The sequence below is a fragment of the Rhinichthys klamathensis genome, unplaced genomic scaffold (assembly GCF_029890125.1).
Source record: "Rhinichthys klamathensis goyatoka isolate OS25496 unplaced genomic scaffold, OSU_Roscu_1.1 h1tg000006l_1, whole genome shotgun sequence".
In the NCBI taxonomy this organism is placed as follows: domain Eukaryota; kingdom Metazoa; phylum Chordata; class Actinopteri; order Cypriniformes; family Leuciscidae; genus Rhinichthys; species Rhinichthys klamathensis.
In genome coordinates, this window is record NW_026606559.1 from 300038 (window position 1) to 321786 (window position 21749).

General features: G+C 36.4%; 3 protein-coding genes across 4 annotated transcripts; 2 read left to right on the forward strand and 1 right to left on the reverse strand.

Annotated features, from left to right (window-relative positions):
- The first annotated feature begins 525 nt into the window (after positions 1-525).
- On the forward strand, positions 526-15337 carry zdhhc3a (zinc finger DHHC-type palmitoyltransferase 3a). Of its 2 annotated transcripts, none has more exons than XM_056256877.1 (7): positions 526-775; positions 2093-2412; positions 3772-3896; positions 4033-4129; positions 4412-4493; positions 6661-6791; positions 11256-12085. In XM_056256877.1, exons 2-7 carry the CDS (start codon positions 2113-2115, stop codon positions 11412-11414), a joined length of 894 nt encoding a protein of 297 aa, XP_056112852.1. In that variant the 5' UTR covers positions 526-775; positions 2093-2112; the 3' UTR covers positions 11415-12085. The 2 variants fall into 2 exon arrangements, with proteins under 2 accessions (XP_056112852.1, XP_056112844.1); XM_056256869.1 differs by lacking the exon at positions 11256-12085 and adding an exon at positions 14835-15337 and having other exon boundaries at positions 528-775.
- A 2522-nt stretch (positions 15338-17859) lies between these two features.
- tmem42a (transmembrane protein 42a) lies at positions 17860-18860 on the reverse strand. The gene is made up of 3 exons (XM_056258397.1): positions 18575-18860; positions 18120-18266; positions 17860-18042 (listed from the first exon to the last, which is right to left on the reverse strand). Exons 1-3 carry the CDS (start codon positions 18746-18748, stop codon positions 17899-17901), a joined length of 465 nt encoding a protein of 154 aa, XP_056114372.1. The 5' UTR covers positions 18749-18860; the 3' UTR covers positions 17860-17898.
- A 568-nt stretch (positions 18861-19428) lies between these two features.
- kiaa1143 (KIAA1143 ortholog) lies at positions 19429-21462 on the forward strand. Its single transcript, XM_056258410.1, has 3 exons — positions 19429-19652; positions 19839-19992; positions 20997-21462. Exons 1-3 carry the CDS (start codon positions 19545-19547, stop codon positions 21194-21196), a joined length of 462 nt encoding a protein of 153 aa, XP_056114385.1. The 5' UTR covers positions 19429-19544; the 3' UTR covers positions 21197-21462.
- The last annotated feature ends 287 nt before the right edge of the window (positions 21463-21749 follow it).

The following is a 21749-nucleotide window of genomic DNA, read 5'->3' on the forward strand; positions in this document are numbered from 1 at the left end:
TTTCACAAAAATAATGCAATGCATTATCAACGGCCCACATAATATTTTACTCAATATATTGAGTCGATTTAATATACAGAAATTTAATAAGAGGCTAGAATGGCTACCAGCAATCTTAACATATGAGCGGAAGTTAACTCTATTTAGCGTGTGGTTCATCTAGCGATACCACGAGGAATCTGTTACTTTTCTCTCCGCTGGACAAGACGAACCAATCACAGTCGTTTGTGATGACTTAAAGGGCTACATTAAAAAGTAATTTTACAATACGTTATGGAGATTATATGCATTTGTGTATCTGATTCAATTTTTTATGAAGTGACAGTTTTAAAGGATTATAATCGTATTAGTACAACATATATACAATAGTATAAAAACAACCATATATTTGAATGCGGGTCAATGGGACATTCTGCGTTCAGAGCCTCGAAGCGCCCCCTAATAAGATAACTCAAGTTTCAGTCTCCTTGGCAACGCCTAGCAGTCCAATGATGAATTTTCTGGAAGTGGTTTCCATTTCGGATCGTGGTCCAGTTGCGCCTCCAGTGAAAGCTAGGGAGGTGTGGCTATCAGTTTCTCCAGCGAAGGGAGGAGCTGGCACCGCACAAAAATGCAGCATTTCACCAGCCTCTGTGCATTAATCGGGTAAACCACTTTTTACTGTGTTAAAACTAACCTAGAACATGTTCCCCTGTTAGTGTGATCCATGCATCATTGGATCTTCTCGGCCTTGGTTGGGCGAGCAAACGCGAGGAGCACCAATGTCGCCAAATATGTGAGTATCGCCATGGCCAGGTAACGCAGGTTTCTACACACAGCTGGCTGCTTGATTTCAGTGTTGTTCAATCAATATCGTGTTGTTATTATTAACTGTCATTAATATTCCATTGAGATGTAATTAAATGATAAACAGTGCGCTTGGATGCTGTTGTATATTATTGCTGAATTGGCAGTTGGCACAGTCAGTGCGTTATTTACGCCATTGTGTTACTATGTCCTGTTTCGGCTTCTTTGGCTTGTTAAACCAGATTTTGGGCTGTTTATTGAGGTTTATTTTGAAACGCATAGTGATAATGCTAATAATGTCTGGCACTCTTGAACGGTGCTTGACTGTCTCATTATGGACTCAAGTAGATAGGAATGTCATCAGTAAGCACAAAAGTTGGATGTAGTATTGATTTCTGGGCCATAACCGGGGAAATAAAAGACTGGGACTACAGTGTGTCCTCTACTGACATTGTTGGTTCTGCTCAAGTGACTTTATCAGAGAGACTGCAGCTCCCATACTGCTGTGTCCACTAAATATGACCTTCTGTGTCTCCTAAACCAGTGGATCTCAAGCTTCTTGACTCCAAGTCCACCGATTACCAAAGACAATAGTTCAATTAAATAACTACACAAATTATCTCTGGTACTTCTGCCTAAAACTGCTTGTTTTCAAACTTTATTTACAGAAACTAGTGGAAATATATTAAAACAATTAAATGAAATATTACTAAATTATTAATTTCCCAAATTAGGGCCTAAATGTTAATTACTAAATGACTCCAGGCTTTCGTTTTACTTTTACACTAATTTGGACTTTTCTAGTAATTTGTGATGACATGGTTTTGAAATGATTTTTTCTCACAAATAGCAATTTCCACTCCAATAAATGTTTTAGCGCTTGACATAACTAGAACAATTGTATTAATTAAAATCATCCATCCATCCATCTATCATTTTATTAATTTGACTCTTCCATGTCTAGAAATCACACTTTTTATATATGAGGTTCTCCAAGACTGCAAATGCTGGTTCTTACATAAAAATGACAGTTGTTGAGTGAATGATTTAAACAAGAAATAGGCCTATCATTTCTTTTTGATTTTCGTTTTAGCTTATTTTAATGCTTGTTTTGTCTTATTTTAAATCATTTTAATTCATCGTGCGGTCGCTTTGGACGTTTTCTGTGATCCACTGTCCTCACACGTCTATACTTCTGCTAACCATTTGGTTTTGTGAACTAAAAATAGACTGTGCACAAACGTTTGCTATGAAATTAGACGGTTTAATCCAACTTTGACTCCTTTTCCCCCATCATCCCCGACAGGATGGCATCTCTGTGGTAGGATGAGAAGTCCAGTGCCGCGCTTCAGGGACGTCGAGAGGCAGGCCGGTGGCCAGCAGCCCGCACAGTGTCTTCCTCCCTGTCATGAGCGACAGAACAACATGTGGTTCATCAGAGATGCCTGCGGCATCGTTTGTGCGATCATCACCTGGTTTCTTGTCTTCTTTGCTGAGTTTGTCGTGCTGTTCCTCATGCTGATTCCATCGAAGAACCTCACCTACTGCCTGGTGAACGGCACCCTGTTCAATAGCCTGGCCTTCCTCGCCTTGGCGTCTCATTTCAGAGCCATGTGCACAGACCCGGTGGGTTTTACTTACAGCAATAAATGCATGCTTTCATGGTGCCTTTGGGTAGGGGAGACAACATCCCCATTATGAGGGAATTTTATACAGTATATAGGGGGAATTATAGCACTATATATCACATATTTAACACTTATATATATTATTTTTAATAATAATGTTATATGATTATTATTATTATTATTAATGGTTTAATAATAATTAAAATGTTACAACATAACATTAATGTTTATGGTAAGGGTGTTACATTTCCGACAGCGGTAGACCAATCGCAACTGACTGGGGACAGGCTGACCAATCAGAGCAGCTTATGCTTTTTGGAAGGTGGGGTTTAAAAAAAAAGAAAGAAACTAAAACAGACCATTCAGATGCCTTGTCCAAATACCCACACTTGAGGTCTTGAACTTCTTGAAGTATGTTAGTAACATAGCAACTACTGAACAGACATGTAGAAGTTTATTTTAAAATATAAATCAATAAATAAAAGCTCTGTATACACTTGCATTTTTTGCAAGACTATAAGTGTGTCCCATCGAGTAAATCAAAGGTTCTACACACACTTGCAGTCTTTACGCCTACTTGAACACTTCATGCAAGTAGACAAGTGGTCAAGTGCGAAGACAGCAAGTGTGGGTATTTGGACAAGGCAACACAAAGAGTGAAAAAAATCCTGCAACAATGTAAATTAAAAGAAAATATGTTTTTTGAACATTAAATCATGTCAACATAACGCAAACAGAATTAACATGAGCATAAAAGGGGCCCACAACAACCCCGTTTACAACCTAGATAAAAAATATACATTAATTTGAATTCAGACGGTGTCAAAACAAACTTTACACAGCAGAATAAAAATATTGGGCATAAATGTCATCACTGTAGCATGTTTGCAATTTAAAGGGATAGTTCACCCAAAAACTCCCCCTCATGTTGTTCCAAACCCGTAAGACTTTCGTGCATCTTCGGAACAAATCAAGATCTTTTTGATGAAATCTGAGAGTTTTCTGTCCCTCTTTAGACAGCTACGCAACTGATACTTCAAGAAGTTCATAAAGAATAAATGGTAAAACGAATCCATATGAATTGAGTGGTTTAGTCCAAAATTTTCCTAAGAGACTTGATCACTTTATATGATGAACAGATTAAATTTAGGCTTTTATGCACATATAAACATTAATCAGTTGTGGTAAACGGAAGCTCTGCTCAAGCATGTTCAGTTGACATGCGAAAACCAATAATGTTCATTCTCGTGTGTTACGATAAGAGACTTGTGTGATGTCTGCCCCCGTCTCCCCGAAATCTTCAGCAGGGTGTCATAAACTATTAAAATGTTACTGAAGTTGCCTTATGCTTTCTTAGGGAGCCGTGCCAAAGGGCAACGCCACTAAGGAGTACATTGAGAGCTTGCAGCTGAAGCCAGGCCAGGTGGTTTACAAATGTCCCAAGTGCAGCAGTATTAAGCCGGATAGAGCTCACCACTGCAGGTGAGAGAGGAACATATGGAGACATATAGATGCATAATGGCAGCAGCACTATACATCAGGGTCAACCATTTCGAAGCATCAAAGTTACTTTTTCATCTCTTTTCTCTCTCCACCCTTTCTTTCAAACTTATTTTAGTGTTTGCAAGCGCTGTGTACGGAAGATGGATCATCATTGCCCTTGGGTAAACAATTGCGTCGGGGAAAATAACCAAAAGTATTTTGTGCTTTTCACAGTAAGTACTAAAAAAAGTCTCATCCTGCACACTTCTATAAATACCACAAACAGAGTTGTAAAATGCTTACAACCTGTGGCTAACACAAGTGTTGCAAAGATTCAGAAGTAGTCTTGGACTCTCTGATATAAGATTTTAATTACTCCCCTCTGAATTTGGTAGTAATAATATTAATTTGATTGTAATCAAGGATTTAAATGCATATTTTATTTCATATTTCATTCAGATTCTTTGAAACCAGCACTAAAAACCATCTAATGTTGATTCTGATGTGTTTTCCAGATGTACATTTGCCTGATTTCTCTGCATACCTTGGTCATGGTGGTCTTTCATTTTCTCTACTGCTTTGAAGATGACTGGACAAGTAAGTGAGAAAAGCAGGTTATTGTTAGCAAGACCGATAACTTGACCCCCAGTGACCTCTAGATGACAGGGTCAGATGACAAGCATGCAATTTAGAACGTTGTCTACTGGGAAAAAGAAGTCCAACCTTTGCAAACCATAAGTACTTCTTAAAGCGACAGTACACCCAAATATCAAAATTCTGTCATTTAATCACCCTCATTCCAAAGGTGTTTTTCTATCCAGTACATTGTGATTAATATACTGGTCGTTTTTTAATTCACTTACAATGTAAATAACGGTTTTAATATCCAAAAAGGATGCAAAAGCACCATAAATGTATTCTAAAAGTAGACCATAGTTTGTGTGCTTGGGGAAGTGCTGCAATGTCGGCCAAGCAATATAATGCAAATGTAATGTAATGCCACTTTTATTGGTACTAAAGAGTGGTCAAAGGGCAGGTAATGAAGAAGGGGAAGTGATATACATGTAAGCAAATGTTGAAAGCTAGATTCAAACTCAGACTGCACAGATGAGCGCCACGGCTCGATATGTTCGAGGATGTGTGCTAGCCTTCCTACCACAGCTCCAGTGACACTTTTATATGACATTTTAATGCAACATTGCGATTTATTTGATTTTTTTCCTCTCATGAATGCATTTTAACCTGTGTTTAATGTTAAGAGTGTGTGCTGGTGACTACTCACAGCACTATTGGGAGGTTTTTTTGGGAAGTCACTCTGTTCAAATGAGTTTCATCAAAAGTCAAGTCACATTTATTTATATTGCGCTTTTTACAATACAGATTGTTTCAAAGCAGCTTTACAGAGATAACAGGAAAATAATGCGAAAAAGTTTGTTTCCAGAAGAAAATAAAAGTTCCAGCTTAAGTAAGTTCAGTGATGTTTCATTTTTGTTTTAAAAAAGTTATTAATTTAGTTCATTTATATATAAATAGCCGCTCTGGAGTAAACCGTGATGTCATCGTCCAGTTCAGTTCTTTTATAATAGTGTCAATGCAGGCAGATCAATATTATTGTTGAATATTAAATAAAATTTTAAATATTAAATTAAATGTTACATTTAATGTCCCCAACTAAGCAAGCCACGCCTATGGCAACAAAGGTGGGAAAAGGCAACAATGGCAAGGAACCAAAACTCCATCAGCTGGCAGAATAGAGAAAAAAAAACAGTTCTCCTCTGGCCATTGAACGAGCAGTGTATGATTATGATTCAGGCAGCATTTTAGGTCAGAAGTCAGATTGGTTTGGAACAAATTAGAATATTATCCTGTTCCATCTGGTTTAAGATCAGAGTCATCACTCCGGGATGGAGACGGGTTTGTTGAGGATCAGGCTGTCGTATCGATGAAGCCTTCGATGAGAGTCTTTTTAGTTACAATACACAACATCCACCCAATACATCTAACAATACACAACATCCACAATATCAACATTCACATTCCCTACCCCTTATTCAAAAGACGTAGTGCATTTGGTACAAAAGTTTGTTTATATATTCGCTAAAAATTGCTTTTGGTGTTCTATAACGACGACGAGATGGTAATAATTCAAAAACATGATTCAAGGGGTGTGTTGTGTCTCTTGTTGTAGTCAAAGCTTTTCTCTGAACAGCAATTTCATATAATTGATCGACTGATTTTTGCTTGGATCCTATGACTGTACCTGCTACTCTTGTAATTCTGTTTAATTTTACTTTATTCAGAGATGCATCTGTTTAATTTTACTTTATTCAGAGATGCAACTCGTCCGAACCACACAGTTATGTTAAACACTCTCAATTAAACTAATATAAACTCTTTGCAGAACCTGACTTATAGAAAATTCTCTCAATATCCTTAGCAAGAATAGCTTTTGATTTGCTTTCTTACAGATAAGATACGCATTATCAGAGAAATCCATATATGCCAAACAGTGTAATCAGTGTTTTCAAACAGGTCAGCTGAATGTTGCTAACCAAGCTTAGCTAAAAGATAAAATCTCTTAACCCATGTTCTAATGTTTAGATTCTTCCAACCGTGTTTTGTCCCAGTTTGCACATGCAAATCTAGATGCCCGCTAACCCTGTTTTTTTCTTCTAGTTACAAATAATTTATAGCTTGTGTTAGTAAATTGTATAGCTTGTGTTAATCCCGTGTGTATGTGTTCCCTCTCCCCTCTTGACCCAAGAGTGCAGTTCCTTCTCCCCTCCAGCCACTGTCATCCTCCTCATCCTCCTGTGCTTTGAGGCCCTCCTCTTCCTCATCTTCACCTCTGTGATGTTTGGCACCCAAATCCATTCCATCTGCACAGATGAGACGGTAAGAGATCGCTTCCTTTAGGCAGTGGGCGAATGTGGTGGAGGTAGTGCTTGTGGCCTGATATGCGCTGTTATTTTGAGGTTAATGTGTGGACAGTTTTATCTAAAATGCTATTGTGCTTGAAGTGAAATGTAACACGTATACAAGAAGTATAAGTAGGTCATTGTGTATTGAGAATAGTAGTATGCTAACATACATTCATGCTGGTTATTTGTCATGTTACCGTACCTTGCTAGTAGAGCTGCACGATTCTGGATAAATTGAGAATCATGAATTTATTTTGTTTAAAATAGAGATTAGGATTCTGAATAGACAACTAAACAAAATTTACTAGAGGTTCTGACAAAAAGATAGGATCATTTAGGAATAAAATCACTTGGATGCTTCAATCATTTAATGATTAATCGTGCAGCTTTATTTGCTATTTATTATTAAAATATACTGTATATTGGTGACATGTGATATTGACATCTGACATATGAGTTCAAATGGTCCAGTGCTGTAGGTAACATACTTACACAACACATGATCTTGTGAATTTCTAACAACTGACCTGGAAAACAAAACCCACATATATTCCCATGCTAAAGATGCAACTCGATCCTTTAAAACTTATTCTAAGGAGAATGCTATTTGACCCTGCCATCAGATTCTCTTTGATGGACTACAATGGTGTATGTATATACTGTTCACTAGATGCCTTTGATAATTGCAGGTGTTTAGCATCTGCTCAGAATAGCATACTATCATACTACTTGTAGTGTACTATTTCTGCAGTATATACTCTACCGTTCAATTTTTGTAATGCTTTTATTCAGCAAGGGTGCATTAAATTAGTCAAAATGACAGTAAAGACATTAGCATTGATTAAAACGTTGTTGTTTTTTTAATTTGAAAATTATGTGTGAAGAAGAATCTTGGAAAAAATGTATCATGGTTTCCACAAAAAAATATTAAGCAGCACAACTGTTTTCAACTTTGATAATAATAAGACATGTTTCTTGAGCACCAAATCAGTACATTAGAATGATTTCTGATGGATCATGTGACACTTAAAAGGGATAATTCACCCTAAAATGAAAAATTAAGTCATAAATTAATTACCCTGGTGTTGTTCTAATGCCGTATTCCCTTCTTTCTATTATGGACCACAAAAGGAGAATTTGTAAAAAAAAAAAAAAAAAAAAAAAAAATGTCCTAGGGGTGTAACGGTACACAAAAATCACGGTTCGGTACGTACCTCGGTTTTAAAGTCACGGTTCGGTACGTTTTCGATACAGCAAAAAGTAAGAGAAATTTCCTATTTGTTAAAAGAAAAAATATTTTTTAAATAAGTGTGAGTTTTCCTTCATCTTGAAACTTTCAGGTTTATAAATGGGTGTCATCTTTAAAGGATGAACAAATAATGTTTTGGTCATCACATTAAAAATAACATTTAAATATATGAAGAGTTCAGATGCAAAAGCCATTTGAAATTTTCTTCTAGAATGATCATTTTTATGAAGCTTGTATATTTAAGTTCAGTAATTTCACTTAAATGGCAATGAAGATTGCCTATTAATTGTCATTTGAGTGAAATTACTGAACTTAAATATACAAGCTTCATAAAAATGATCATTCTAGAAGAAAATTTCAAATGGCACTTAGAGGCTTTTGCATCTGAACTCTTCATATAGGCTATTTATTTATATAATATTTGAGTTTTGAAGTGCTGGAAAAAGATGTGTGAAGTACTTGAAAGCATTTCACTATTCCAGCCAAACTGGTTACAATTAGTGTTACTATATTAAATCCATGGTGAATGTTGCTGGTCTGTGGACGTAAAGTATTAGCCTACTAGTTAATTCACGGCACAATGTTTCTCCTGGTGTCCACGTCAGCGCTGTTTGATCTAATAGAGATCTATGGTTAATAACGGAGAAATGTGAATGCTTCTCACTAGATCTCGCAGCGATGTTATTACTTCAATGGCGAACTCAAATGTTTTCTTTACTGGATCTCTTAGCGCTGTGTTGTAAGTTACATTACAATGAAATGACATTACAAATGAAAGTTGAATAAGTGAATAAATGAAGTTAAATGAAGTTTAACAGTGTCGCTTGATCGAGATCGGCTCCCGCTGCACAGATGTTGCTGCTCCGAACTGATAAACGATCCGTGAAGCACAATAGCGCAGTTTCGTTCCGCTTTCATTACGTTTGCCATTTGATGTTGCGCAACGTTGTGGTGATCGCGCCAGCGCGAATTTTGTCGGCAGGAAAAATGGTCCAAGGAATCGTTCGGTTTGTATGCGTACCGAACCGGAAGCCTCGAACCGAAACGGTTCAATACGAATACATGTACCGTTACACCCCAAGTACATATAATAGTGACCAGCGTTCAGCTTTGTTCTGTTATAGGCCGGGAGCCAGGTCCACTCCTCAGGATGTTTTTTGCTACCTTTTTTTCACTATTATTTCCTATTATCTTATACCTTGGGCCATCACAAGTTGATAATGACCACCCCCAACTCGGCCCCATTTGTCCTCAGGGGCCAAAAAACACCCTTTTTGGGAAAAGCTTTTGGCAGAATGGTGTAATTGTGAATATTAAGGTATTGCAGCTACATAAATGGTCAAATAACCCTACAATTTTGCATGGTGTATCCTGACAGATAGGGCAAACTAGCAGAAAAATAGGCTATTCTGGGGATTGCTGCCTTTTTGCTGTCAAATATCAGCCTCAACATACCCCAAAAGACAACAAAGATTCTGTCCGCCTGACAAATTGTAATCAAAAGTGATCATTTTCAAGCGTTTTATTATACAAATCAATGCCTCAAATGTACGTGAAAAACTTCCCAAGTTTATAAGCTTCAATTTAAGTCCAAGATGACCTTTCTATAGAGGATTACAGTTGGTATAACCAAAGTTCTCCACTGTACCTCAAATCGGAGAAAACAGAACTTTCAAGCATTACCATTCCATATTTTTTTGCATATGAACAATATTTCTAAAAAGAGTTGAGACTTGATTTATGTACTGCTATACTATATGAAGTGAAATGCATGAAAAGTGAGTAATGTTATGCCCCTAGGTGGACTGGGGTCAGGGTGCAACATAGGGTACATTCATACAAAATCAATTAACCAAATGTGAGATTTATTAAAGCATAAAATAGAATGAATCTTTGGTTCATAGATCTTTTTGCTGCTTATCCATGCTGTACTTAGACGACTGGTCATGTTAGTGTAGTGAAAAAAAGGTAGCAAATACATCCTGAGGAGTGGACCTGGCTCCCGGCCTATTAGCACCGCATGTCACTCCATCTCGCCCAGAAAAAGCACACAAGTTGTGAGAAATCAAGACTAACAAAAGCGCGACACGCATATGCAATGCATGTTCCTTCTTCTTTGAGGTGAATATATATCCGTTGTGTTCGTCGTAACAAGAAGGTATCGCGTTCACATCATCAGACAAACCAGTCTGGAGATATAGAACTCATTGAAGAAAGTACACGGATACTTTTTTGGGATTTTTAGGCGTTGTTTCATGTTGCGTTTTTGTTAGTATTGATTTTGAATTTATTTAAATATTTATATTTATTCTTAAATTTTTACTACTATGTTTCTGTGGTTGTATTTGTATATGTTCACTGGAAGCTTCAGTACCAAGGTAAATTCCTTGTGTGTATGTGTAAGCACACTTGGCAATAAAGCTCTTTCTGATACTGATTTCTGATTCTGAAAATTCAGCTTTGCCATCACAGGAATAAATTAAATCTAAATATATTAAAAATAGAAAAGAGTTATTTTAAATTATACTGTTTTTACTGTATTTTTGATTAAACAACATAAAAAACATTACAAAATCATACAGACCCCAAACATTTGAATGGTAGTGTATATTGTGTGCAGTAAGCAAATTTCCCACAATGCAATGCGTTCAACTTGACCTTCCTTTCTCAGATTGATGAATGAACTAAAATGATTGCATATTTATTGAAAGGAAATGATAAAAATATTTCCAAGAATAATACTATATGTGAACCATCATCCCAAAATGCAATGCACTTAATTTGACCTATTTTCCTAGTGTGACAAATAACCCTGAGGTAATGTCAGATGTACTTTTTAACTTTCTTGAATCCTTATTTGATTTGAATGAAAACTGTTTAAAATATAATTGTAGCATAATACTTTTTGAAATACATATCATTACGCAATGCATTGTTTCACAATCTTTTTATAAAATAAGTGGGCAGTATGCAGTGTATAGTATACTGCACTGAACTAAGCAGTATGCTAGTATTTTATTCTGAACATAAACTTATTGGCATGATTTTTCATTATGAAAATCACTATATTATCTAATCTAAGATGAAAATATGGTTACAGGTCTGTTTTATGGAATGGGTCAGTTGTTCTTTTCCTCTTGTTTTGTAATATTCACACACTCTGAAGTCTCGGTTATCTCTTGTTTTTAGGGCATAGAGCAGTTGAAAAAGGAAGAGAGAAGATGGGCTAAAAAAACAAAATGGATGAACATGAAGGCGGTATTCGGACACCCCTTCTCGATAGCATGGTTTAGCCCGTTTTCCACACCCGAACACGGGAAAGCCGACCCCTACCAGTATGTGGTCTGAGCTCAGGAAGCTTTAAGCTAGAGACTCGAGTGCACTTGGACTGCCCTTAAAGAGCGTCTTTTAATTAATCCGGACTTGAGCGGAGCATTTACCAGTGAGACTAAATCACCTTCATCTTTCTTTTTTTTTTCTTTTTTCAGGGAACAAATCATTGCATATCCAATTATTCTTGCCTCTTATTTATTTGAATTAAAAACAGAAAGTGGAAGCTTCATGTCATACTCTCAAGCATCTCTGCCTAGCTACACTGAAATAAAGATGATGATGTGCAGATTATAGAAGCCAATTTATGCTAATATAATCACTATTGTAATCTCTTCAGAATGTAACCTACTTTCTGAAATACCTTCTTTTAATTCCTTATACCCATCTATGATATAAAACCCATGTTCTTTCCTGGTTAACGGCATAAGAGCACTGACAACCATTCACTAAAAAGGATTATTATTCTTACAGATACAAGACATTTTACACCAAGGGCCATTTACACCAAGGATGGTAATAACCATAACGATATCTATAACTATTGTAATCAGGGCTTGACATTAACTTTTTTTCTCACCAGCCACCGTGGCTAGTGGTTTTCCAAAGTTATTAGCCACTCAGCATTTTCACTGGCCACAATTTTGACATCGATTCCATGGGTAAAACTGACATATAGATATTTTTGATATTATTTCATAATTTGACAGCAGGTACATTAGGCTGCTGTCACTTTAAGACCTGACACACGGATCCATTATACTTTTGCACATGCATTGTCGTTCATTTAAAACATAACTGACTGTGTTTACGTGAATACTCACCAAGACTGGCATTTTGACATTATTTTGTGTGTTTTTGACAGTTTAAGCGCAATAAGCAGCAGAAAAGAACTCAATTTAGTACTGAGAGACGGCTTTATATGCGGGCACTTTGAGTGTGAGCACAAAATCTGTGGGATTGAGTAAAATTATGCGCAATACGAGCAATCCCACACCAAAATTCAAGCCCTGTAACAGCAACAATATTCATCCAGAGCAAATGAAAGGAGTGAGTGAGGGGAGGCGGGTTCGTGTGTCGATGAGAGCGAGAAAAGCGCAGCTAGTATCGTGTGTTTGTTCTGCCAAAATGAGTATTGGAAGCATTTCAGATATTTCAGTATCGATATGCATCGAGAAATGTATATATATTTGACAACACTACATTGCACTTGGTTTATTATTTCAGATGCCTTTTTAAAAGACTACAATTGAAAATAAATATTCATTATATGTAAAATTCAACCCACCAAAGTGGCTAGTAGGAGTGACTGCGTTACACAATGAAATGGTGTTCATTTCAAGCCCTGATTGTAATACTAGGAGAATAGGGAAGTCCACACCACAGCTACTGTATAATTATAATGACATAGAGGAACAATATTGTTGGAATCACTTTCAGAATTATTTTTTTTTCCAGCTGATGAATTATAACAACAGTGACAGCCAATCAGAAACCACATGACTTTAAGCAGCTAAAAAATGTTAAGCGGCCGATGACATACCTGCCATGCGCACTTATAATAAACAGAATTATCATTTGTTGGTGTGGGTGCCAATATAATTATTGTTATGGTTCTTGGTGTGATCAGGCCTTAAAGCGGTAGTTCAAAAATGAAAATTGGACTTTCGAAGATGAACTAAAGTCTTTTGTGTTTGTATGGAATAACATGAGGTAACAGCATAGCATTTTTAGGTGAACTATCTCTTGAATATGGGTTATAGACTTTGGCTTTATAAAAAAAATGATAGGAAATTTAATAGGGGTGTAAATATTTGTTCTGACAAAGCTTGGATTCTAAATGATTCTTCACTAAATGATGCAGTCATGACATCTGATCACAATTTGGTTCGATTACTTTTGATTTTTTGATTAGAATAACTTGACATGGTAATTTAAAGAAATGTAACTAAAGGGACTGTTCCTACTGTAGTTGAATATTGGCAAAGTGATCCACCAGTTTTTGCATTCACATGTATTATACCACAGAATTTAACATGTAGATTGGATATTATTAAATAATAAATTCCATAATCAGTGCAATGTCAGATCATTGTTACACCCCTAAACCATAACAGTGAAAATAATTCCATCGGAATAATTATTTTATAAATGTACAGACTCTGCATTGAGATATTATGAGTACTTTTGCTGTGATACATAACAATTTGATTGATAACAGCACTTACCATTACAGAACAGAATTGCTGATTTACTTGGTATGTTTCCATAAACCTGGTTTGCAGAAATGTATAAGAAAGGAACAGGCTTAAGAAATTGTGGGAATTTGACCATAAGATGAACTACATTTATATACAGTATACACATTTTTTAAATGTTTTATGGCTTACATGAAAGATAAATTGTGTTTTCGACAACTTTATTGATTCACCATTGTTGCCATTGTTTTGGTTAATTGCATATATTTTCCATTTTATTAATATACATTTTTTGTTATGATGAACGGATGATATGTGCTTGAACTTTTAAGTATGTATGAAAAAGACAATCATTCTGTTCTTCTTTGTCAAAAGGTGAATTAAAAACCTAAAACACTTGGTCATTAGTGCTTTATGTAACAACGTATCACTTTTAAAGTGTCTGACATTGGATTTCTTAAATGCACAAGCGCAGGCGAAACCATCTCTGCTTCTGAAAAGTCTAAAGTTGTATTACAGGAAATTCAGCAGCTGAAATTCTATTCACATTGCAAAATCACTGTGTTGTAATCTCTCAAAGGGTCTAAATGTTTTCAAATGTGCTTGGTCTGTATCTTTCTGTCCACTTCCTCTCTGTCTTTAACACTAACCTAGTTTCCCCAAACAGTCTTTGTAAATTTATTTTATTCTTTCGTGTTGTCTTATGAATGGTTCCCTTGCTCAGACATATCCAGCCTTTGTGGTTTGGGGAATTAAAATGAATCTAAAAACAACTAATTACGTTTAGTATTAAATCAGGCTGATGTCCCTGTTTGATTGGTGTGATGGAGGTAAGCTTGATTGCTATCGCTATAAAGGCCGTTCAAACACATTCGATGTGCCTTTTGCCTGATCGCATGCTATTTAAAATAGTCTGTTTTTCTTTTTCTTTAGATACATGCTGTGAAGGCATGCCGCATGCTTCATGTGTTTTTGATTTTTTTTTTTTCCCATAAAGTGACAGTTGAACCATTTCTTCCAGTTGGATTATTAAACACGCCGGTGCATGAGTAAAATAAATCACTTCCCATTCCTTTTTCTTTTAACCATGGTGGTAACCATTTGCTTTCCTTTTCCGTTCACTTAATGGAATGTACGTTTTTTGGCACTATGGATGTTGTTTTCCATGCTTATATGGATTATATTTATCTCTTTCAACAGACACAGAATCACAGATGTGGTGTTTTTTTTCTTTTTGCAGGGTATTGAAAAGTTGAAGCGTGAAGACCCTACATGGGAGAAGACTCCATCCTGGGAAGCTATAAAGTCAGCTTTCGGAGGTCCTCTTTCTGTGTCCTGGTTGAGCCCTTTCACAGATCTCTCGTGCCAGAAAGATGCTTCTGCTCCTGTTCCCATGTTCCCACAGGGTGAGATCATTGAGGAGGATGTGATTGAAATTCCTCTGGAGCCTTATTCGATGTAAAGGTGTTTGCTGCTTAATTCCTGATGACTGAAATGGCACAATTGGACCTGCAAAGAGACTACTGTGAATATTTGAATTTTACTTCTTCTTTTTTCTTTTTTCTTTTTTACCTCTGGAAACCACATTTATGTACTGTACCAATGTGCCTTAAAACAGTATTTACAACCAAAAATACATCTCACTCTTCTAAAGAGAAACTTGTGTCATGCACAGAGAGATGTGACTCTGTCATTAGCTCATTAACATGTACTTCATTATATAAGCTGTTCCTGGAGCAGTAATGTCTACACTCCTGGGCAAAAACGAAAAAATGGCTAAACACTAAGCTTTAAATTGTTTTAACCACAAATTATTGGTCAGGAAATTGGCAAGATTTAAGCAAATGCGCTACTTAAAAAGCAGGAAAAACATCAAAGAGAGTGAAGTTTTGGGCAGAATATGGGAAGTTGTGTGTGGAGTGATGGGTCACGATGAAACCCGAGTCACATGGTGATGCTCCAGAGCGGTGTCTTCGAAAATCTGCTGAGAAATCTAATAATAAATGCATCTCTACCACAGTGAAGAAAGAGGTGTCATGGTGTGGGGAGCCTTTTTAGCTGCTGGTATTGGTGAGCTGCTTCACTGTGAAAAGCCATTTAATGCTTTGGAGTATAGGAGAATATTGCAGAATGGCTTGCTTCCCACAATTGAAAAGTTGTTATTTAATAAATTCAAATGTTATTTTCGGCAATCCTCTTGCCCAAATTGCAAAGACAACCAAGAAGTGGCTTGAGAACAAGTCCATCAGGCTCATGTTTTGGCCTGGTCAGAGTCCAGATTTAAACCCTATAGTGAATATTTGGTCTCACATTAAACTCAAATGAACTGGGAGACATTTTTCAACTACTCATGAACTGCTTGAAGCCATTAACATCATTGAGTGGAACAACACACAGACTCTTCTTCCTGTAAAAAGCTGTCTGTAAGTTTACCCACATGGCTTAAATGTTTAAAGAAAACAGAGGGGAAGGCTATTCCTTGCTAAGTTATTTTATCTGCAGTGTTTGTGCAATTCTTGCTTATTTCCTGACCAGTGATTTCTTTGTGATTTAAAATGGTTAAGACCAATAAAAGACCACTAAATATTTTGCCATTTTTGGTTGGACCTTTATTCTTTGCCCGGGAGTTTATAATTTGGTTTTGGTTAAAAGAACATGTATTCAGTAACTGGAAGAGATCTTTTTTCCTATAGGACCTTTTTAAGATGTATCATCACAGTTAAAACAATTATATAATATCTCTAATGTTGCCTTAATGTACTACATGGCCTGACATTGAAACAGGCATAAACCCATGACTATGCAAATTCTGGTGCAGTATTTGATAATATAAACTTATGGTGCTTATTTGTAGACCTGTTAAGACTTTTCCATAATTGTCAAAAACACATATCCGATTTACCATCCCAGGATCTGATTGATATAATGCTTATTTTTATTGTTGTTCTATGTCATATCTTTCTTTTTCATTGTATTTACGACCTTTTTAAAAAAATAAAAAAAATACTTGTGCATCTTTCCATTACAGGCTCGTTGTTTGTTATGTTTTGGATTTTTTCCATTACCTGATGTTTCTCATGGCTGACTTGGTAGCACCAAGTCAATTTTCAGATGTGATTTCTGAGCAGAATACATTGTAATGGCCAGCTGTGCTCAACAGATGCTGCCTTTGTGGTTGGGTTCAAAATAGAGTCCAGGTCAGTGGTTTGCTCAAAATGACACACAATAGAAGAACTTTCCATTTAAAAATGCATGTGGATTTTTTTTTAAAGCACATTTTGTTTATCAGGTGCTATTTAATCCAAATATAATTTATATGAACCAAAACAGTGTAATTTATGATTATTAAAAAATATACGAAAATGAATGTATCTGAGTGTGCATCCTGTTCACTACTTGGAGTGCACGTGCAAATAGGTTTTACTTTGGAAGACTTGAAAAAGGATGTATCAGAGAAACATTAAAGGTTCTCTAAGCGATCCTGGGTGACATCACTTCTTGTTGACGTTCGAACTATTGTCAAACAAAACGGAGGCTAGCTAGACCCTCCCTCCTCCTCATCCGCACACTAACCCCCCAAACCCCGCCCCCAAACCCTTCTTGTCGGTCATTGGCTGGAACAGTTTGTTATGTTTCGGGGAGCGGGTCGCCGCAGTTTGCTTTTGTTGCTGTTTGTGGAGCCTGGGCTGTCTACAGAGATCGCGTTTCTTTACAGTGTGTTCAGGGGACAGGCAGCCAGTGGATAGTGAGGAGATGTTTGCTGTATGTGACAAAAAATGTTTTGGCCTAAAAAACGCGTGACATCGCTTAGAGCACCTTTAAGTTTAGCAGTAAAACAAAATGAAATCCACAGCTGTATTTGGTCAAATATACAGCAAAAATAAATACATTTAAAAAATAAAATAGTGTTTGTGTATCAGCATTATATATTTACACAGTATGACATACATATTTAAGGTAGTAGTTACCAAGAGTATAAATTAATTTATTATAAACTTGCATAATGTGCCCTTGACGGCTGAAGTATGCATTAACCTACATGATTGAGGCAGGACTGTAGGCACAAAGTGAGACACATTTCAAGGCTTTGCATCGTGTCATTATTAACATTACCATGATGCACATAGCACAATAATAAATTAACTATAAAGATTTTATAAAACAATCCCATGACAGAAATAAAAACATTCAGCACATATCATACAGTTGTGCATAATTCTTATTAGCTCAATAGCTTTACATGGTTTAAGTTACACACCATCTGACTTCAAGCATTAGATTAAGGCAATGTTTGTGTTGTTCTGTCACTCATATTTCTTTTCCACATTTTCCCGTGGAGCCTGAGGAGTCGATCCATGCAAGACAAGAAGCCCTGTCAGGGTCAAAATGATACCGACCCACCACAACGTGGCATGAGTTTCGCCAAAGATCACATGTCCAAGGATAGCCTGGGAAAAAGACAATGCATATTAAACGAGTAAGTAACTAGTTTCTAATAGGAACTTGAGGGTTTGAGCAATCTTACAGAGAAGATAAAATTTGAGGCAGTGGTGGTCACAGTGGCCCGGGCAGAGGAAGACGAGTGTCGGAGGGCTTTGGCGAAGAAGGTCCACATCACAGCATTGCAGGTGAACAGAAGACCACCACAAAGCAGCCGCAGAGGTATATGTAACTGCGATTAATGACAACATTAAAATGACATTATGTTCATTGTTCATTCAGGGCGAGACACTACAGGCAAAAACAGTGTTTTTAATGCTTCTGTCAATTTTAAGATTTTGGCTTTTCATAAAATGTTTTTTTTCAGACTAAACTCAATCAACTGGTGAAGTATGGTGATATCTATTAGTAACATTTTTTTTACCCTATTCACCTGAGGTGTCTTGCCTTACACACACACACACATTTATTCTGATATAAGAATATATGTATATATATATATATATATATATATATATATATATACATAACACTTCTTACCCAGTCACAAGCTGTGGTATCAACTCCTGTGGTGTTTCCTTGACCATCTATCCAGATCCGCGCTGTTTCACACACACCTTTCAGATAATCAGCACCCAAGGACAACTTAGCAGAAGATGATGCTAAAGCTGCCAAAAACCCAGCGATCAACGCATAAAACACCCCAGGCAACATAATTCTAGCTCGGTCCTACTGCCTCACCCAGACTTGACTATGGTAACACCACTACTTTACCACCATCTTGAGACATAAGACAACATTTTAAGACATAAAATGATAATGAAACTTCCTACTGTGCATCACAGAAATAAATCGAACAGGTAGAGTGACAGTCAGCATGAATCACGGTGTCAATAATGGGCGGGACTTAAAAAAAAACATGCACTGTTGACCTAAATAAAAACGTCGTATTTAACATCTTCACCCCGTGTAATTGCTTTTTAATGTTGAAGTGTGATTACTTATGTTAAAATTATCACCTATGTAGAAAAATATGTAGGCTTCTTGTGATGCGTGTTACTTTTCTCAATGCTGTTCATAATGGACCAATCACATTCGTTTGTGATCACTGCATAATCACACATTTTTAAAAGTCAGTTTGTCAGAATTGCTTTTTTGGATTTCCATTTGTATAACAAATAATAGCTATTAAAATCTATACATCTAATCGATTATACAGTTTAGTATACAATGTCTCCAATAGGGGGGGAAACACTGTAATATAAACGGGGCTCAATGGAGAATTCGGCTTTCTGAGCCGCCAAGCGCCTCTTGAGGAAATGTTGTGGAAAGTTAGTAGCCTGCAACATTGGCTGCTCAATGTAAGAAATCATGAAGGCGCGCGCTGATTGGTCATTCCCAGGCACTTATTGATGACGCAAAATTTACACGCCTGGCTTTTGTGTGTTTAGTGTTTGTGAAACATTAAGCACATTTACAGTTTATCAGTCTGATTTGAACTACAAACACAATGAGTAAAAAGGGTAATGTATCATGGGTGAAGCCAGCCGAACCATCTTTTTTGAAGAAATTTAAGAATGATGTTGGTTATAAAGAAGGGCCGACAGTGGACACTAAGGTAAGTGTTTTTAGTCACATTGGTCATGCCTCAAAACATAGTGAGATGCTAGCGTAAAAATGCTATCTGAACGCATGTCTCCTAAATCAATGTTGTCTATCTAGGCAGCCCATCGGTTGTCAGACGGCCTCTATTGTATTCATGACATGTTTAGTGTGGGAAATGAAGTAAATGTTGTTGTTGCAGAAGCAGCAGATGCCGCAGTGTGATGATGGTGACAGTGCTGACAGTGATCGGGAGGACGAGATGCCGCAGGTCGTGGTCTTGAAGAAGGGAGATCTGAGTGCTGAAGAGGTTCTGAAAGTCAAAAAAGATACAAAGGACACAGACTCAGACACAGGTAATGCGTTGGACGTGCATGGCTTTCATGGATAAGAATGTGATCAAACCAAACCTTTCATTAGAATTGCAATTCTAAGTAAATTCTTGATGATGACCCACATACTCTGAATGCAATAATTATCTAAATTACAATTAAATAAAGGTGCATGTTTTTTTATTTTTTATAAATATTCCATAGATAAAAGCATACTTTTTATTATTTTTACGTTTCATAATATAGCTCTAGTTATTTCATAAAACGAATACAATAAATATTGGTACAGTATTCACATTAAAAGATGTTATTCATAAGAAAAGGTTTGATTTTTAATGACACTGACATAATTTCCACCTAAATATTTATTTTGCCAATTAAATGTATTAAATATTTTAGTCCTCCACATTCCTTTAGGTTGTGTGTTACTCAGACGGAATGTGGGTGATGGCAGACTTTTTTTTTCTTGCCTAAAAATGAAAAGAAAGAAAGAAAGAAAGAAAGAAAGAAAGAAGATAATTATACAAGCTCTTTGATCTTTTGCGGTGAAATTTGCACACATTTTAAATATTTAAATTGCTAAGCGGCTGTTCTCGAAGGTTGTGCAATGGCAATTTGTTCTCATTGTATAGACTACTGTGACGGATTGAATTGATATTTTTTTATATCCCAATTTTATTGTCTTTTCACTGAAGAAAATTATTCAGTAACATAAATAATTACTATTAGGCAAGTTTTATTATGTGCTTTTATTTGAGACGGTGAGCAAATATGCAATATAATTTTTCAGTTTTGCCCAAGTTGCAAACTCCCACTCTGGCTTCTTTAAATTTTATATTATTTCTGTCTGGTTACTGGTTTGTTAATGATAGTTACTTGCGACGCATATACATGTTTATTATAACAAAGCTGGCAGGTACATTTGTAGAGGTCTGTGAGTTATGATAGGAAAAGTAGAAAATCAATCCAGTCTCCCTTAATGTTCTGGTGTTCAGTGAGTATAAAGTAAATGCTTTCATTTTCTCCAGATGAACAGCCTCCATCTGACGGAAAGATCGTCTTTAAGAAGCCTGTCAAACGCTCCTCTGATAAATTCAAAGGCATTACGGCCAGCTCTAGCAAGAAGAAGAAAAGCGAGGATGGCGACAAGAAAGAGTCAAAAGCTGGTGTGAAGGTGAAGAACAACAGTCTGCTGTCCTTTGGTGATGATGATGATGATGAAGACTAGTTTGACATGGATTCAAGCATTTCTTCTGGTCAGATTGTGTCTCAGACTGCTCCTTGAAATGACCAATCTGCTCTTTTAAAAATATATTTCTGTGTGTGTAGATGGTGATAGATGTATATAGATGTTTGTGAGAGTGATCAAGTCCATGCAGCTTATTTGTTAAATCATTTTGTTAAACATTTGAGTCATTATGAGCCTCTGAAGGATCATCAATAGCAGGAAGGAACTATATACATAACATCAGAATCATTAATAATGACAGTTTTTTTTAAAAACTGTGATAAGCGTATGGGCAAAAAGAGACAAAAACATGAAAATATGATAGAAAATGGAACAGAGGTTGATTTCAAAGAGGCTATTCAGTGTTTCATAGAAATGAAACTGTCCTGTTAGAGATGTCCAACAGGATGTACATATATGGCTTCTATGAAGGAGCTGTGCAGTTACCCTTTTTATCTTTGTTTTAGGTTTTTGTTTTGCAAAACGTTGACACTCAAAATCCCTGATTCGGGGACTTTTGCAGTTGTATTTTATTATACATTGTGTCCCATTT

Coding starts and splice junctions, on each gene's coding strand:
- zdhhc3a (XM_056256869.1), top strand. CDS start 2,113: ATGAGAAGTCCAGTGCCGCGCTTCAGGGACGTCGAGAGGCAGGCCGGT. Junction 3,897..4,032: donor GATAGAGCTCACCACTGCAG/GTGAGAGAGGAA, acceptor AACTTATTTTAG/TGTTTGCAAGCGCTGTGTAC. Junction 4,494..6,660: donor CTTTGAAGATGACTGGACAA/GTAAGTGAGAAA, acceptor TCTTGACCCAAG/AGTGCAGTTCCTTCTCCCCT.
- tmem42a (XM_056258397.1), bottom strand. CDS start 18,748: ATGTTGCCTGGGGTGTTTTATGCGTTGATCGCTGGGTTTTTGGCAGCT. Junction 18,267..18,574: donor ATACCACAGCTTGTGACTGG/GTAAGAAGTGTT, acceptor CATTAATCGCAG/TTACATATACCTCTGCGGCT. Junction 18,043..18,119: donor CCTCAAATTTTATCTTCTCT/GTAAGATTGCTC, acceptor TCTTTTTCCCAG/GCTATCCTTGGACATGTGAT.
- kiaa1143 (XM_056258410.1), top strand. CDS start 19,545: ATGAGTAAAAAGGGTAATGTATCATGGGTGAAGCCAGCCGAACCATCT. Junction 19,653..19,838: donor GGCCGACAGTGGACACTAAG/GTAAGTGTTTTT, acceptor TTGTTGTTGCAG/AAGCAGCAGATGCCGCAGTG. Junction 19,993..20,996: donor GGACACAGACTCAGACACAG/GTAATGCGTTGG, acceptor CATTTTCTCCAG/ATGAACAGCCTCCATCTGAC.